This window comes from Leuciscus leuciscus (assembly GCF_965113295.1).
Source record: "Leuciscus leuciscus genome assembly, chromosome: 6".
Taxonomy (NCBI): Eukaryota; Metazoa; Chordata; class Actinopteri; order Cypriniformes; family Leuciscidae; genus Leuciscus; species Leuciscus leuciscus.
This window is the reverse complement of record NC_138730.1, coordinates 20,268,798-20,284,860: the sequence shown is the minus strand read 5'-3', so window position 1 is coordinate 20,284,860 and position 16,063 is coordinate 20,268,798. Positions and strand designations below refer to the sequence as shown.

At 38.1% G+C, this 16,063-nt stretch overlaps 1 protein-coding gene across 2 annotated transcripts in view; it reads left to right on the top strand.

The window, feature by feature from the left end:
- greb1l (GREB1 like retinoic acid receptor coactivator) overlaps window positions 1–14,372 on the top strand; it is a 59,275-nt gene extending 44,903 nt beyond the window's left edge. For both annotated transcript variants that reach the window (XM_082172463.1, XM_082172464.1), the window contains exons 16-34: window positions 22–219; window positions 649–829; window positions 926–1,115; window positions 1,986–2,122; window positions 2,292–2,631; window positions 2,717–2,832; window positions 3,843–4,093; window positions 4,183–4,715; window positions 5,676–5,778; window positions 5,949–6,104; window positions 6,209–6,354; window positions 6,508–6,669; window positions 7,799–8,003; window positions 8,114–8,282; window positions 8,373–8,579; window positions 8,760–8,901; window positions 9,824–10,024; window positions 10,337–10,475; window positions 12,411–14,372. In XM_082172463.1, coding sequence (XP_082028589.1) covers window positions 22–219; window positions 649–829; window positions 926–1,115; window positions 1,986–2,122; window positions 2,292–2,631; window positions 2,717–2,832; window positions 3,843–4,093; window positions 4,183–4,715; window positions 5,676–5,778; window positions 5,949–6,104; window positions 6,209–6,354; window positions 6,508–6,669; window positions 7,799–8,003; window positions 8,114–8,282; window positions 8,373–8,579; window positions 8,760–8,901; window positions 9,824–10,024; window positions 10,337–10,475; window positions 12,411–12,574 — 3,740 coding nt within the window. In that variant the 3' untranslated portion in view covers window positions 12,575–14,372. The remainder of the gene's footprint in view (window positions 1–21; window positions 220–648; window positions 830–925; window positions 1,116–1,985; window positions 2,123–2,291; window positions 2,632–2,716; window positions 2,833–3,842; window positions 4,094–4,182; window positions 4,716–5,675; window positions 5,779–5,948; window positions 6,105–6,208; window positions 6,355–6,507; window positions 6,670–7,798; window positions 8,004–8,113; window positions 8,283–8,372; window positions 8,580–8,759; window positions 8,902–9,823; window positions 10,025–10,336; window positions 10,476–12,410) is intronic.
- Window positions 14,373–16,063: the final 1,691 nt, after the last annotated feature.

Here is a 16,063-nt window from a genome sequence, read left to right as displayed (position 1 = left end):
GACTTTTGATGTGTGTTACAGATCTTCTGAGTGATGGCTTTCAGATACACCCTCCTCAGCTGAGCGTTGCACGCAGTCTTTTGTCGCAGGTGTGTGCTATCGCTGACTCAGGGAGCCAGAGCTTAGATCTGGGCCGCTTCTGCAAGGTAGACTTCCTGATTCTGGTGCCGCCCTCCCACGTCCTGGTTCACCAAACCGTCCAGCGAATACGACTATCAGGTACGTAACAGCAGAAGGGACCAGATAGCTGATTTTACCTCTTTCCCCGCCGTTTTTTTTTATTTTCACAAACATTTCTGAACAATCATTCACTATGTCAAAATAAAGAACAGAGGGTTTTGATTTATATGTTGTTGAATGTTTGATAATTGCATTAGCTCATATCACGCACCTTACCGAATAACAGTGAAAACATGGATTGCTGGAAAAACTCCTTAATGGCAGGGAAGCGTTGTGTCATAAATGACAGAAAATCTCGTCAATGGTCGGTAAAGAGTTAAGCAATATTCAACTTGTTTTCAATGTCAAAAGTTTTAAAAAAACAAACATTGAAAGAACATTTTCAAAAACCTTGCCAGGAAAGGTAATGTGATGAAAGAGTCATGGCAATAATATTGTACATTGTTGTTGTCCTTGTGTCTTTGCTAGGCGTCCTGATAGATCTGGGTATAGAGGACGCTTCATTTATCCTACAGAAGTCTGACAAGTATGTGGTGCGTCTGGACGCGGAGGTCCACACAAAAATGGAGGCCTTCATGAGGAAGGTCAAGCAGAACCCTTATACGCTCTTCGTCCTGATTCACGACAACTCGCACGTCGACCTGACCAGGTGAGAAACACAACTACGTGGTTTGTAATAAGATCTGTCAGAAACGTCACTGACAACATCTTAAGACCTCTTGTCTTTATTCTCTCTCTCCGCCAGCGCTCTGTCAGGGTCGGTTTGCCACGGGGAGCTGCAGGGATTGGCCGACCGCGTGGTGAACTGTCCAGAGGTTCTGGGAGCAATAAACCTGCTGGTTCTGCAGGTCAGCTGCTTCCCGTTCACCCTGCAGAGCCGCCAGTCACGCATCAGTACCCAGAATGAAGTGCACTGGCCCAATACTGAGAACCTGGTGAGTTTCACTGACTCCGAGAATATCTGTAAGGAATTTATGGAGGAGAGATAAGATTTCAGATAAATCAGATGTTTGATGAGCAATGTAAGTGTAAATGCATACATTACCATTGAAAAGTTTGCGGTCAGTAAGATTAAAAAATATATATAATACTGTAGGGATGAAAAGAGTCAAAAGATCAAAAGTGACAGTAAAGACATTTATAGTGTTACAAAAGATTTCTATTTCAAATAAATGCTGTTCTTTTGAATTTAATTTCATTCATCAAAAAAAATCTGAAAAAAAAATGTATTGTGGTTTCCACAAAAATACAACACTGATAATAATAATAAATGTTTCTTGAGCAGCAAATCATCACATTAGAATGATTTCTGAAGGATCATGTGACACTGAAGACTGGAGTAATGATGCTGAAAATTCAGCTTTGCAATCACAAAAATAACATTACATTTTATAATATATTAAAATAGAAAACAGTTATTGATCAGTCAGTATGTTTTTTTTCTCAATAACTGATATTGAAACGTTAATATTTCGTGCCCCAATCTTAAATATGTGTTTACATACATATTTGTTAAGTTTTTTTGGGGGGGGGGGGGTATTTTTGTAAAGGGTAAAAAGTGGCCATTAACGTTTACATTTCTTCACTCTTGATGCCTTTCCAGCACACTCTGTGGTGCAGATTAGATCACAGGAATTTTAGAAGCAAATTACGATATTAATTCCCATTCATCAGATACATTATCGTTGTAATTCATAGATGCATTAACAGCATCTTCAAGCAAGAGCTAAGTAAATCGAGAACACCATTGTTTGTGATTGTGCTCAGTAAACTAAAATGATAATTTTTCTGTTTGCATGTAACAGCAGGGTGAGGCTTCTCCTAAGGACCTTGTCTACTTTGGGCTGAAGGACTACAGCAAGTCCCTACAGTGGGGAGTGGCAAGTCCAATCCTTCGATGTGACGACGCCTTTGAGCGGATGGTCAAAACCCTGCTGCAGAGGTCAGTCCGTTTTTCATATTCACACGACTGAATCTTGTATGTCGAAAATAAAAATACAACAAAAAAATGGGAATTTAAAGTGAATTACCTTCCCTTTTAACTGCTCGTTACACTGTAAACATGTCATTGTAGAACCACGTTCAAGTTTATCCCTCCTCATTGTTTTCAGGCACCCGCATTTGCACAGTATGGTGATCCGCAGCTACCTGTTGATCCAGCAGTACACAGAGGCTCTGATGGCCCTCACAGCGGCCCCCTCACTGCGGGATCACGTGACCCCTCAGACGCTCGCCATGGTGGAGGATCTGCTGAGCGTGCCGGGCCGCAGCAGGCACGGGTGCGGGCACATGCTGCTGGTGCGCGTGCCCTCACTGCAGCTGGCACGGCTGGCGCAGGAGCGGCTGGAAGAGGCCCGGGACAAGCTGGGGCTACAGTACCGCTTCGCAGTGCTGCTGGGAAGCCCTGCTGCCGAGATCAGCCTGCCCGTCGACTTCTGTGCCCGCCTGCGGGTAAGAACCAGATCCCCTCATGCTCCTTCAAAATCTGCTCTCGGAAGCTCCAAGTAATATGGAATAAATAATATGTGCATTTCAGGCTTGGAGGGGCTGTAAAAATGAAGAGTGGGTCCCGCAAACATATGAAGATCTGGAAGGACTTCCATGCATTGTCATCCTCACAGGAAAAGATCCTCTGGGAGAGACCTTCCCAAGGTATTCCAAGCCAACACACGCACACATATAAATCCTGAAAAAAAAATTATCACAGTTTTATTAAGCAGCACAACTGTTTTCAATGTTAATCATGTAGGAAACTTTTTTCTTGAGCAGTAAATCATCATATTAGAATGATTTCTGAATTATCATGTGACACTGAAGACTGGACTAATGATGCTGAAAATTCAGCTTTGCATCACAGAAATAAATTACATTTTAATATATATTAAAAAAGAAAACAGTTATTTTAAATTGTAATAATATTTCACAATTTTACCGTTTTTATTGTATTTTGGATCAAATAAATGCAGCATTGGTGAGCATAAGAACATCTTTCTAGTGAAAACCTTTTTTTTTTTTTTACTTCGTTAAATTGGTCTTAAATAAAATTAACACAAATAACAATTATCAAAAAAAAAAAATGCATTTTTGAAACAGAAAAATATTTTATTTATTGTACAAGTATTATTTATTTTCAAATTTATAATAATAATGCATTTTTCATTAACTACATGGCTCTATTTGAAAGCAAAACTGAAGTTGTACATGAAAAACTGCAACCTTGAAACCAGGCAGTCTCCTCAGGCTTGATTCAGGTGGCAGATATCTAGTTCAAATATGAGAGAGATATTCATTTTATCTGACATTACACGCTGACCTGGATAAATGAAATGATGCACAGTGCATTCCAGTCTTTTGGCTCCCGTTTTATTCTGTTAAAAAGAGCACCACCTTGTGGTTACTACAGTTGTTACAGCCACATTTCTAAAATGTTGATGTTGGATTGAAATATAAAGAAAATCTTTCATGATATTTTCAAACCTTTTTCCCAGTAATTTCATTTAACGGTCCAGTAGCATTATTCCAATACATGTTTGGCTTTTTTCAAGATCCTGCACTATCCAAAAGATCAAATATGATTCTACTGGATAAACTAAACTGCAGTATTTTTGACTTCTGAAGGGTCGCATGCAGATTGAGCATGTTTTGTGTGTGATTTTGTTCAGGTCACTGAAGTACTGTGACTTGCGGCTGATTGACTCCAGCTACCTGACGCGCACGGCACTGGAACAGGAAGTGGGTTTGGCCTGCTCGTATGTGACACGCAGAGTAATACCTGAGACGAAAACTGCAGTGAGTAGAGAAGAGAGGCCGAGAGATGAAGAGAGGAGCTCAGGAGAAACGGCAGAACCTGACGATCTCCATATGGAGCTGGAAAGACCACCCAGCAACGCCAGTGCTGCAACCAGGACCTCTGGTGAGTGACACTGGAAACAAGTTGAGCCTGATTCTTGTCTTGTGTGGTCCTCAAATAACTCATAAAATCTTCTCTTATCTTATCTTCAGGCTCTACCACAGAAAATGGCGTCAGTTCTTCAAGTGTACTCGACAAATCCGCCACGCACAGCGACCCGTCCTGTAGCAGAAATGTAATGGACTCTTGCACCTCTCCCATTCGCTTCAAACAGGAGTGTGACTCCCAGGCAGCCTCCTCTTCCGCCACGTCCTCGTTCTCCTCTGCCTCCTCGTCCTCTTCCTCGTCCTCCTCCTCTCCGGCAGCTCAGAGACCGAGCCAGTCCACGCAGGCTCCACGTGAGTGTAACAGGACGCAGGTCTTCCCCCGGACGGCGGTTCTCTCCCGGGCGGCGTACGCCCTGCTGGCCCCTGAGACGCTGGGTCAGCCCAGTTCAGCATCTCTGCTGCCTCACGGTGATGTGGCGTGGAGCAGTCCGCTCAGACCGCCTGTTCCTCACGGTCTCGGCGGAGCAGAGCAGTCCCTCTACTATCGCCAGTGGACCACAGCCAGGCAGCACCACGCGGATTACGAAGTGCCGGCTGCGCCCCATCCCAGAAGACTGCTGCTCAGTGGGCCACCACAGGTGAGAAGTAGCTTAAAAAGGGTTAAAAGGTGGTGTAATTGGTGGGTTTTATTAAGGTTGTCATCACTATTACTGGTACTATGGCGTTTTATAACAATAAAGTGATCAAAAATACATGTAGAATACACAAAATATGACAAATTTAAAATAATATGTAAAGTTAAAAATAAAAAAAGAGAAAACAAATATACAACATACACATTTTAAATGCACAAAATATGCAAAAATAGTTAAAAAGCTACATATTAAAAGTTGTTCAAATGTATACAATACACCGTGAAAATATACAAAATAGTTTAAAAGCTTAATATTAAAAAAGTTCTAATATTCAGAATGCACAATTTAAGTACAAAAATAGTTAACAATTAAATATTTGTAAAAAATTGTTACAATATACAGAATACACAATTAAAATACACAAAATGTATAAAATAGTAAAAAAGCTAAACATTTATCTATAAAAATCTATTAATCTATGAAATATAGTTAAAATATACAAAAATACACTGGTAAAGTAGACAAAATATACACAATAATTTTACATTTTAAAAATGTAAAAGATTAAGTGTTTAAAATATTGTTTAAATATAAACTTAAACAAAATATATATATAAAAAATGACAAATTAAATATTTATGAAAAAAATAAATACACAATAATACAAAATACACAGACAAAATATTCAAAATTATCTTACCTTATTCTTATTCTTAGTAGTGGTCAAAAGTGATATTTAATTTAGACTGCACAACATATTATAGCATTTAAAAGTAGTTTAAACATTAAGTATTAACATATTAAGAAAAGGTACAAATATGCAAAAATACACAAAATGCAAAAACTAATTAGAGGCAAAGTCTGTTGTTAAGCCACGCCCATTTACAATGACCTCTGTTTCATGCTAATTGTCCTCTTTGCCGAGCATCCAGTTTCTCATTCTCCATTTTGGCTCTGATTTAGGTTGGAAAGACAGGTGCGTATCTGCAGTTTCTACGAATTCTGTTCCGGATGTTGATTCGCCTTCTGGAGGTGGACGTGTATGATGAAGAAGAGCTGGAGGAGGGTAAGCTTCCTTTTCCTTTTCCCCCCAGCCATACTAAAGGCATTCTCCATGCTTCTAAATACAGCTCTTTTTTTTATCCACACAAGAGAATAAAACACTTTATTGAAACACTTCACCCGATCATCCCTCTCTTGATCTTTTCATTAATGACCTTGAATTTATTTCTCTAGACGTGCAAGACAAATCAAAGTTCCCCCCTGCTAGTGGACTGCAGTGGCCTGACGTGGAGGACATCCACAAACTGCCATTTGACCTCTACCCCCGTGACCACAAGTTCAGTTATGCCAGTCCAGTGTATGCAGACAGGATGCCAAAGACCCTGAACGGTATTGAACTTCTCATTTATTATGGTGTGCCTTGTTTCAAAGCAGCTTGAAAATATTGTACAAGTATGCTCATGTGCTGTTTTTCATCTGCACATGAAACACAGGGGTTAAAATAGAAAGAGTAGAGTCAGAAGATGAGCCACCTAAGAGAAACACAGTGTCTGTAAGACTCAGCCTGTTTGCGGCCCACAATGCATTTCACCACTGTGAGCAGTGCCACCATTACAGCGAGCCTGCTCCTGCCGCTCAGGTGAGGACATTATCCGATCGATCATGTGATGCATCAACATATATTTACATATTTTGACATAAAATGATGGATCATAAAGTAATAGCATGTCTATAAAGATATATGGCTGTAGTAAGATGTTCGTAGTAAGATGTTCTGCGTGTCTGATTCTAGCTGTCCGAATGCACCTTCCACGCCTTCACATTCTGCTCATCCATGCTGGGAGAGGAAGTCCAGCTGCACTTTATCATTCCTAAAGCCAGAGAGCCTCATTTTGTCTTCAGCCAGCAGGGCAGTCACTTAGAGAGCATGCGGCTCCCACTGCTCTCAGACAAGGTGAGAGACACACGCTTAGTGCACTTATTAAAGAGGAGCGAGACAAATAACACAGAACAAACCAATAGCCTTTTTGCCGTTTGGTTAGTCGCTTAAATCAAAAATGTAAAATCTGTCATTTACTCACCCTCATGTTGTTGTTAAAAACCTGTGTGCTGTTTTTTCAGTGAGCTGAAATCTGCCAAGTTCCAAAAAGGACAATTAAAAATAAAAATAAAATAAAAACTCCGTAAAAAATATTGCATATGACTTGTTCTGTCTTGTGAAATCATATGAGCATATATATGATTACATATGGACAAGTAAATTATGACAGAATTAAGAAAATTTGTGTGAATTGTCCCTTTCAGGGGTGCAAGCTAATATATATATTTTATATATACGGTATATAATATTATTATTATTAAGACAAGTGAATGGCCCCCAAAATAACTATGATTATATATATACATACATAGAAATACCGTAAAAATACAGCAATACAGTAAAACAGAAATATAATCAACTATTATCCAATATTTTTCCAATTTAAACTAACTGTTTTGTATTTTAATATACTTTAAAATGTAATTTATTACTGTGATGGCAAAGTTGATTTTTTAGCACATATATATATATATATAAATATATTATTATTATTATTAAGACAAGTGTATGCCCACCAAAATAGCTATGAATAGGTAAATGGCTATAATCATAATTAGCAAATAATATTTAAATAATCATGTAATAATTTGCATAATTACAGATAACAAAAAAGGTAGCTTATGCCTAAAAAATATAGATAAATACATCTGAACAGTGGACACAAGACAAAATTCAAAGACAGACATAAACAGAGATTTTAAAAATCTACTATTACTATTTATTACTACTAATATTTACTATTTACTAAATGCCACAAAACTGACCAGGATCAGCTGTCTGTTATACTGTCTTTATACCCATATATTCAAGGTCAGTACAAAATAAATTTAGAAATACATCCTGATGTAAGGAACACCTGGATACCTGAGCAATGCACAAAATTCTGTGTTTGCTGAGTCATCACTCCTGTTTTTTTTACATTGTTTTCTTAACATATTGCACAAGTCTTAAAGTGACTATGCTGCTCTGTTTGTCGACTCAGGAGTCTGGCTGCCTGAAAAGTCCAATCTTCACACCCACAACGGGCCGCCAGGAGCACGGGCTTCTCAACATCTACCATGCCATGGAGGGAGCCGAGCACCTGCACATTCTGGTGGTCAAGCAGTATGAAATGCCCCTCTACAGGAAATACTGGCCCAACCACATCCTTCTAGTGCTGCCCGCCATGTTCAACAACTCAGGAGTGGGTGAGTATCGGTCACGGCTGCGTTTCTTCTTTGTATTGGAAAATTCAGCTTGTCTATAACACACACAGTTCCTTCCTTTTGTGATTGATGGTATTTATGTGATGTTTCAGGAGCGGCTCGATTCATGATCAAGGAACTGTCCTACCACAACCTGGAGCTGGAGAGGAACAGGCAAGAGGAGCAGGGCGTCAAACGACAGGACGTGTGGCCCTTCATAGTTATGATGGATGACTCCTGCGTCCTGTGGAACGCCCATCAGCCTGGACCTGAGGGTAACAGGTATGGAATGATGGATGGATCCATGTACAGATTTGTTAATTAGAATGTCGTCGTTGTCTAACATCCATGGATTCTCTGTCTCTCCCTCAGTGAGGTGATGAACGTGTCACTAAAGAGCGTCCTACAGCACATGGAGGACACTCCTAAGATCTCTCTGTATGCCATGTGTGGCCTGCGGAAATGGAGCAGCAGTTTGTCTTCTCAAGCTCCCACAAGCCCTTTCTCTCGCTGTCACCTGCATGACCTCATCATGCTGAACGTTGACCTCACTCAGAACGTCCAGTATGACCTCAACCGGTGAGTGTTTGCATTCTGAGGGCGAAGAGCATGTAGTTCTTGAATACTGACACATACATTTAGGTTTTTTTTTTGTTGCTTTTGCTAACTAAGGAGAATTTTTGCGTGTTTCTTGTTGTGAATTATAACAACAAGTAGAGCCTAACAGTCTGAACTGAATGTGTGTGTTTGTGTATGTAGGTTCACATGTGAAGAGGTGGACTTCAACCTGAGGGCAAACAGCAGTGGTCTTCTGCTCTGTCGGTTCAATCACTTCAGCATCATGAAGAAACACATCCCCATCGGAGGACATAAAGACTTCCTCATCAAGCCCAAACTTATGGTGAGCTTCATAATATCCCTTCAGAACTGAAAGGCCACTTCAAACTTATATTACATACAAAACACTAATATTAGCTTGTTAGCGTTAGAGTTAATGGTAACTGCAGTTACATTATACGTTCACTAGTGGACGCTACAAAACCATTTGTCATTTTGTTGCTGCCATTTTGAACATGCCAACTTAAACAATTCACCTTTATATCTCCCTAAAATGTTTTAAGTTTGCCTACATTTGTGCAATTTCTATAATTACATATAGGTATATAAATCAGTGTAATGTATTATATTACACTACCATTCAACAGTTTAGGCTCAGTAAGACTTTTTTTTAAAGAAATTAATACTTTTATTCTGCAAAGATGCATTAAATTGATCAAAAGTGACAGTAAAGTATCCTGGGAAAAAAGTTATCACGGTTTCCTCAGAAATATGAAGCAGAACAACTGTTTTCAACATTGATAATAATAAGAAATGTGCAGAAATATGCAGTAAATCATATCAGAATGATTTCTGAAGGATCATGTGACACTGAAGACTGGAGTAATAATGCTGAAAATTCAGCTTTGTCTCACAGGAATAAATTAAATTTTAAATTATATTCAAATAGAAAACACTTATTTTAAATTGCAATAATATTTCACAATATTACTGTATTTACTGAATGTTGATCAAATAAATCCAGCCTTGGTGAGCAGAAGAGATTCTTTCAATTCTTTTATTTAAAAAATCTTACCGACCCCAAACATTTGGATGTTAGTGTTTATATTATATTATGTTATATTATATTATATTATATTATATTATATTATATTATAATTTTTTACTTGTCACATTTTGTGGGGTTTAAAAACAGTTGTTTATGCTGAACAGTACCATTGTAAGAGACTAACAGCTCCTCTTCCTCCTCGTCTCTTTCCCTGCAGAGGATTGAGACCCCGGTGCATGTGTGTGCATCTCAGTATGTGTGCGCTCCGGACAGTGAACACACACTTCTGTCTGCGCCGGCTCAGTTCCTGCTGGAGAAGTTTCTGCAGTCCTGCAGCCACCGTCTCTTTCCTCTGGCCCGCTGTAACATCGCTAACCCCGTGCTGTCCATAGATGGCTACCTCAACCTCGGCCCCGAGGTAAAAATATCAGTTCCGGGTCTCACACTTCAAGGGCTTGTTCACCCAAAAATGAACATGTTTTGATTAATTACTTACCTAAATATCACTCCAAACCTGTGTGCTGTTTTTTTCTTTCTTTAATAAAACACAAAAGGAGAACTTTTGAAGAAAGTTCATGCCGCTCTTTTTCATAAAACAACAGTTAACTATCAACGAATAAGCATTGACTGGTTAGGAAATGGAAAGAATGAATTAGAGATGTACTATTGACTGAAAGCAGATTCTGTTGAGCATTTTAGTTCAGTTGTCGTGTTTTCTTTGTGTTTACAGATTCAGGTGTGTTACGTGAGCTCGCGGCCTCACTCTGTGAATGTGGATCATCAATGCGTGGTCTTCAGTGGGCTGCTGCTCTACTTGTGTGACTCCTTTGTCGTTTCAAGCCTCCTGAAGAAATTCAACTTCCTCAAAGGTGAGGCTGGGTTCCTTACAACTGGAATATACCAAATATTATAAAGATTAAAGTGCCCCTATTATGCTATTTTAAAGGTTCGTAATTTTGTTTTGAAGGTCTCCCACAACAAGTTTACATGCATCAAAGGTCAAAAAACACTTTAATTTTCTCATAATATACATTGCACATCATCACATTTTCAATGATTCTCAAACGACTTGTCCGAAGATTCAGTCTCTCTAAATCCCTCCTTTCCGCAAGATACTCTGCTGTGATTGGTCTACTGGTTACAGCGCGTAGAAACAACAACCATTATCATAACTGAATTTCAGCTCCGGGGGCTTCTTTCTGAAGCTCAGCGATTGTACACACTATAAAGACACTAACAATGGCGTCGATTTTACCATATCAATGCGAGTGCGAGTCCAATGATGAAACACTGGAAGAACTAGTTACTCAACCTGAACCTCCATCGCAAGGATGACTCGAGCAGGACGTTTCTCAGTGATACGCTACTCAGTTTGAGGTACATTATGAGATGTTGCAACTGTAATTCCTCACCATCAGCATTAACAAGTGTATGTCCATCAACAAACTGTTGTGTACATTTTAAATTTTAACTGTATCAATATGAGCGCATATGTTAGCCAAACACTGCGCTGATGTAACAAACGCTTGTGAAACAAATCTTGCTCCATCCTTTTACTCTTTACTCAAAGTAGTAAGAACGACAGACAATCTGCATTAATAGACAATTTTAGGTAATAGTTGCCCACAACTGATTTTCAGAAGTATTTCAGCAAGACAGTAATAACGTGAGTTAGCCGATTAGCCGGAAACTTACACAATATAAAACACAAAATTTCGTATTTTGAACACTCGGTACAAAATATTTACATCTAATAATTATTCATACTTACAGGTTGTGATTCTGAGGAGCAAGCTGGTCCAAATATACTGAGTACTGACCCATATTTCAAGAGCAAGCGTTTTTGCGAATCCTGCGTTGTTCGCGGGCAGACAACGTGCAGCATAGGCGGGCATTATGGAAATGTCTTGTCTCGTGATGTCGAACCGTCATGCAGTGAGATTCGAATTACTGACGACTCGTTTAGGCGGTTCTGAGTCGATTCTTTCTTTTGGGAGACAATAACTTTATTTATCGTGCACTTTCGACTTTACAACTTTGCAGAACGTTTACATTCACAAACAGCGATATTAAACACTACATGAAAGGGAATATTCGAAAAACCATAATAGGGGCACTTTAACTATTTTTAAAAAATAACAAAAGCACCAACATACACTAACATTCAAAAGTTTGATGTCGATAACAAAGTATTTTATGCTCACCAAGGCTGCATTTATTTTTTCCCAAAAATACAGGAAAAACGGTAATATTGTGAAATAATATTACAACTTAAAATTGGAGTTTTCTATTTGAATATATTTTAAAATGTACTTTTTCCTGTGATGGCGAAGCTGAATTTTAGTATCATTACTCCAGTCTTCAGTGTCACATGATCCTTCAGAAATCATTCTAATATGATGATTTGCTGCTTAATGCTTATTATTACTATAAATGTTTGCTGCATAATAATATTGTGCATGATACCTTTTTTTCCAGGATTCTTTGATGAATACAAAACGTTCAAAAGAACAGCATTTATTTAAAATAGAAATCTTTTGTAACATTATAAATGTCTTTACCGTCACTTTTGATCAATTGAATGCATCTTTGCTAAAGTATTAATTTCTTTCACAAAAAAATAAAAACATCTTACTGACCCCAAACCTTTGAACGGTAGTCTCTAATTTTCATATTTCAACCACAAAACCTCGTTTTTAGAACAAAAAATTCAGAGCTGTTATAACAATAATAGCACACCTCTCTAAGCATGATGAGGTCCTATAAGAAGCTTTAAACCATTATTTGTTTCACTCATCTTGCAGGCGCCACGCTGTGTGTGATCTGTCAGGACCGGAGCTCCTTGCGTCAGACTATTGTGCGTTTGGAGCTGGAGGATGAGTGGCAGTTTCGTTTGCGAGATGAGTTTCAGACGGCCAACTGCAGCGAGGACCGTCCCCTCTACTTCCTCACAGGCCGCCATATCTAATCTCCACATCTCCATTTCCCTTCAACTGTTCGCCACAGAGAAGATGGTTTTCAGCATCATAACTCTCGAACTGCTTATAAAGAGAATAAGTCGGCGCTCTCCAGTCGGCACTACCTCGGACAACGTTTGAGGATAGATACTCTAATGACAGATACTGTGCTGGATACAGATGTTGTGCTTTTGCCTCGTGTGTTTTCCCTCTTTTTACTTTTTGAAAAAGCTTTCAGAGCATTGTTTGTCGGTGATTTTGCGTGTCCTAACACGCAAGGACAATGCGAAGGACATCATTAGAAATGTCCTTCTATATATATATATAATCTCAGGGTGTTTTGTCTCAAGACAAAAGGACTTACTACTGCTCTTCATTCTTTTTGCCTGCTTAATGTAGTTCTCATCATCAACGCCATCATCCTCAAGATGGAAGCTCGCACGACAACACATGCTTTTAGGCGTGTAGTCTTGGGAGAATTTCATTGGGTAATCCCAACCCATGTGAAAAGACTAAAAATCTTGCCAAAGATATTACCTGACGTAATCCAAAAAACCCATTCCTTGCTTCTCAGAGTTGTCGATCGTTCAAAGTTCGGATGTTTCAATGAACCCACAAAGTTCACTTACTGATATCAACATTCGCTATATCTAAATAAATCTATTTATGATCTTCACGATTCCAGCCTGCAACAGCCGATGTGTGCTGGTGTTCATGATTGTAAACGCCGGTTGGTACATGCCTGACGTATTAACCACCTCATTATGCTTTAACTGAGGTCACTGAGTTAAAAGGTCATTATTAATCATCATATTTCATTGGAATATTCCTTATTTTGAAGTAGATGGGAATGTTTTGGAGTTGCACACTGTAAATGCCTTAAGATGACGACACAATCCCAAACTCCACTCCAAAAAGAGACAATTTAAATCAGTGAAACAGGAAAGACAATGGCCATTTTTTAAGGATGGCTAACTAGCTAGCTAGCTTATATGGTATGTCTGAGAATATGAATGTTCAGAAATGGTTTATCTTTTGGTGTTTATGACTGTTTGGATGTTAAAAGAAAAGCTTTGTTTACATTTTAAGAAATGCCGATATTAATATATATGACAGACTTTTTTGTCACTTTGGATTCTGGCTAGTTTTACTGAAGAGTCACTTTGAGCCTCATGTGTCACAGATCAAATGCATTCTTTTATTTTTCCATGGCACAAAGAATCTACCTAGGACCCATTAGTTTCTGTTTCGGGTGATTTATTTAAAATTAGAAAAATGGATCCCTTTTTCGAGGGATTGTTTTATTTATTGAACAAGCTTCTTGGACTGATAATCATTGAAATATCAGGAATGTCTTGCTAGGTCAAATCCTTGAATTAGTCATCAAAAGCTTTGCACACTTCCATTGAAACTATGTATAGATGATGTATTAGAAATTAACTGATGTAACCCAACGGGGGAAAAAAGTATATGGTTTACATTTTTTGTGTTTAGTAAAAAAAAAATGCATCAGGTCCAATAATGATACTGATTGTAACGATGAAGAAAGCCAAATACCCACTGGACAACCTTTAGAATGTGTCTCATTTGTAGATAATTTGATGTGCACATAAATTATGCAATTTGCTTCTCACAATCTTTGCATCTTTCCTGTCAGCTGTGAATATTCTGAACATATGTAGCACCAAACCATTTGAAATCTTCTACCTCATGATCTACTGGCCGGATTTGGTTTAGTAAGCATTTGATTTCAGAAACATGTTCTCATTGCTGTTGAGATAAATGAATGTAATAAAGTGTTATCATCAATCTTATTCTGTTTGTGTAAGTCTTTCAGACAAAAATGTAGAAAGCTCAACTAATAATGTGACCTTTTCAACATTATATGATGTTCTTCTTGTGGACTGATGTGAGAAAGTTAAATCAAATGACAAAATAGAATTTCCGATCCTCGAATTTGATTCAAAGCCATTTTGATGTATAAATAGTGAATAGTGTGTTCGTATTGAAAATTTAAACAAGAAAAATAGTGAACTCAGATTTAACCACTGTAGTCACTTGGACTATTTTAACAATGTCTTTACTACCTTTCTGGGCCTTGAAAGTGGTGATTACATTGCAGTCTATGGCTGGTTCAGAAAGCTCTCAGATTTAATAAAAAATATCTTCATTTGTGTTCCGAAGAATGAGGTTCTTACGGGTTTGAAACGACATGAGGGTGAGTAATTAATGACAGAATACAATTTTTGGTCGAACTAACCCTTTTAAGGGGTCGTTCCATTTGATCATTTTGCCAACATTATGGGAATGTTAGGTTTGAACATTCTAAAAAACACGTGCAACTAAAATATACGTGTATAAAACATTTTGTGCAAACATTTTGAGAACATTATTAAGGACAAAATAACTCTGAACGAACATACTATGAACATTTCTGGAAGAATGTTTGCTCATAACTTTGGGAGAGCCTAGCCAGAACTTGTTCTGAGTTAGCCGAGTCACCTTTGCATCCCTCACGTGGAATTCCGGATATCACTGATTGCTGTTGAGATGACTTCATTTCACGTGCAGAATGTATTTCACCTGCAGTGTGACCTCATCCGAAATGTCAAAACGTAACTTTTCTGTTGTATAAATGGAACAGAAGAACAACATGTGATATATTTATTATAGCCTAATCATAATAATGCAATGCAGTAATACCTGACTGTGTTTTTCTATTGATTTTAACTGGTTTATAATGCCCATCTGGCAGCTTACATAACAAAGTTCTACATATGCTGTGTCAAATCATCAACCAATAATGAACCTTGTATACAGTCACCTCTGCCCTAAATATTGTGGGAATCAGCCCACGGTTCAACCCGAGACAATGAACTTTAACCATATTAAAGCAGTGTGACACATTATCAGTCCACTCCGATGACTTCCGTGGGTGAAAGTATGTGGGTGGTTTTATGTGTTTTTAGATTGAGCGTTCAAGTGAAGTGTAAACCATAAAGTCGTTTATAAATAAATCTGGCAGTCTGTGTTTTGATGCTTTGGTACAGTTTGAAGAGCCTAGATGCCCTACTTACATGCCCAAATTCACAGTTTCCTCACTTTGGTACATCTGTGATGTAGACATAATTATGCTCTGTTAGAGACAATCATCCTAGCTAATAATAAAAGCTTGAATATTATGCAGTAAAAGTAAATGTATCTTGTATAAGCCAAAATGAATTGGAGATACAGTATACCATGGTACTTTAACTTAATGGTTTACATGACCATGTACCATAGTGTTTATACATAGTAATTCAAAGAATACCATTGTATGGTACATGTCCAGAAAGCATAGTTTTCGTCCACAAAACATGGTAGTACAATTCCAGCTAAAAGGGAACGTTTTTTTTCTGAAACATTTTAGTCGGATGATTGTCTAACATTTTTTACATTTTAGTTTTAGTTTAACATTTAGTTTTGGAATGCTTAGCATTTTCATAACTTAATGGGAACAT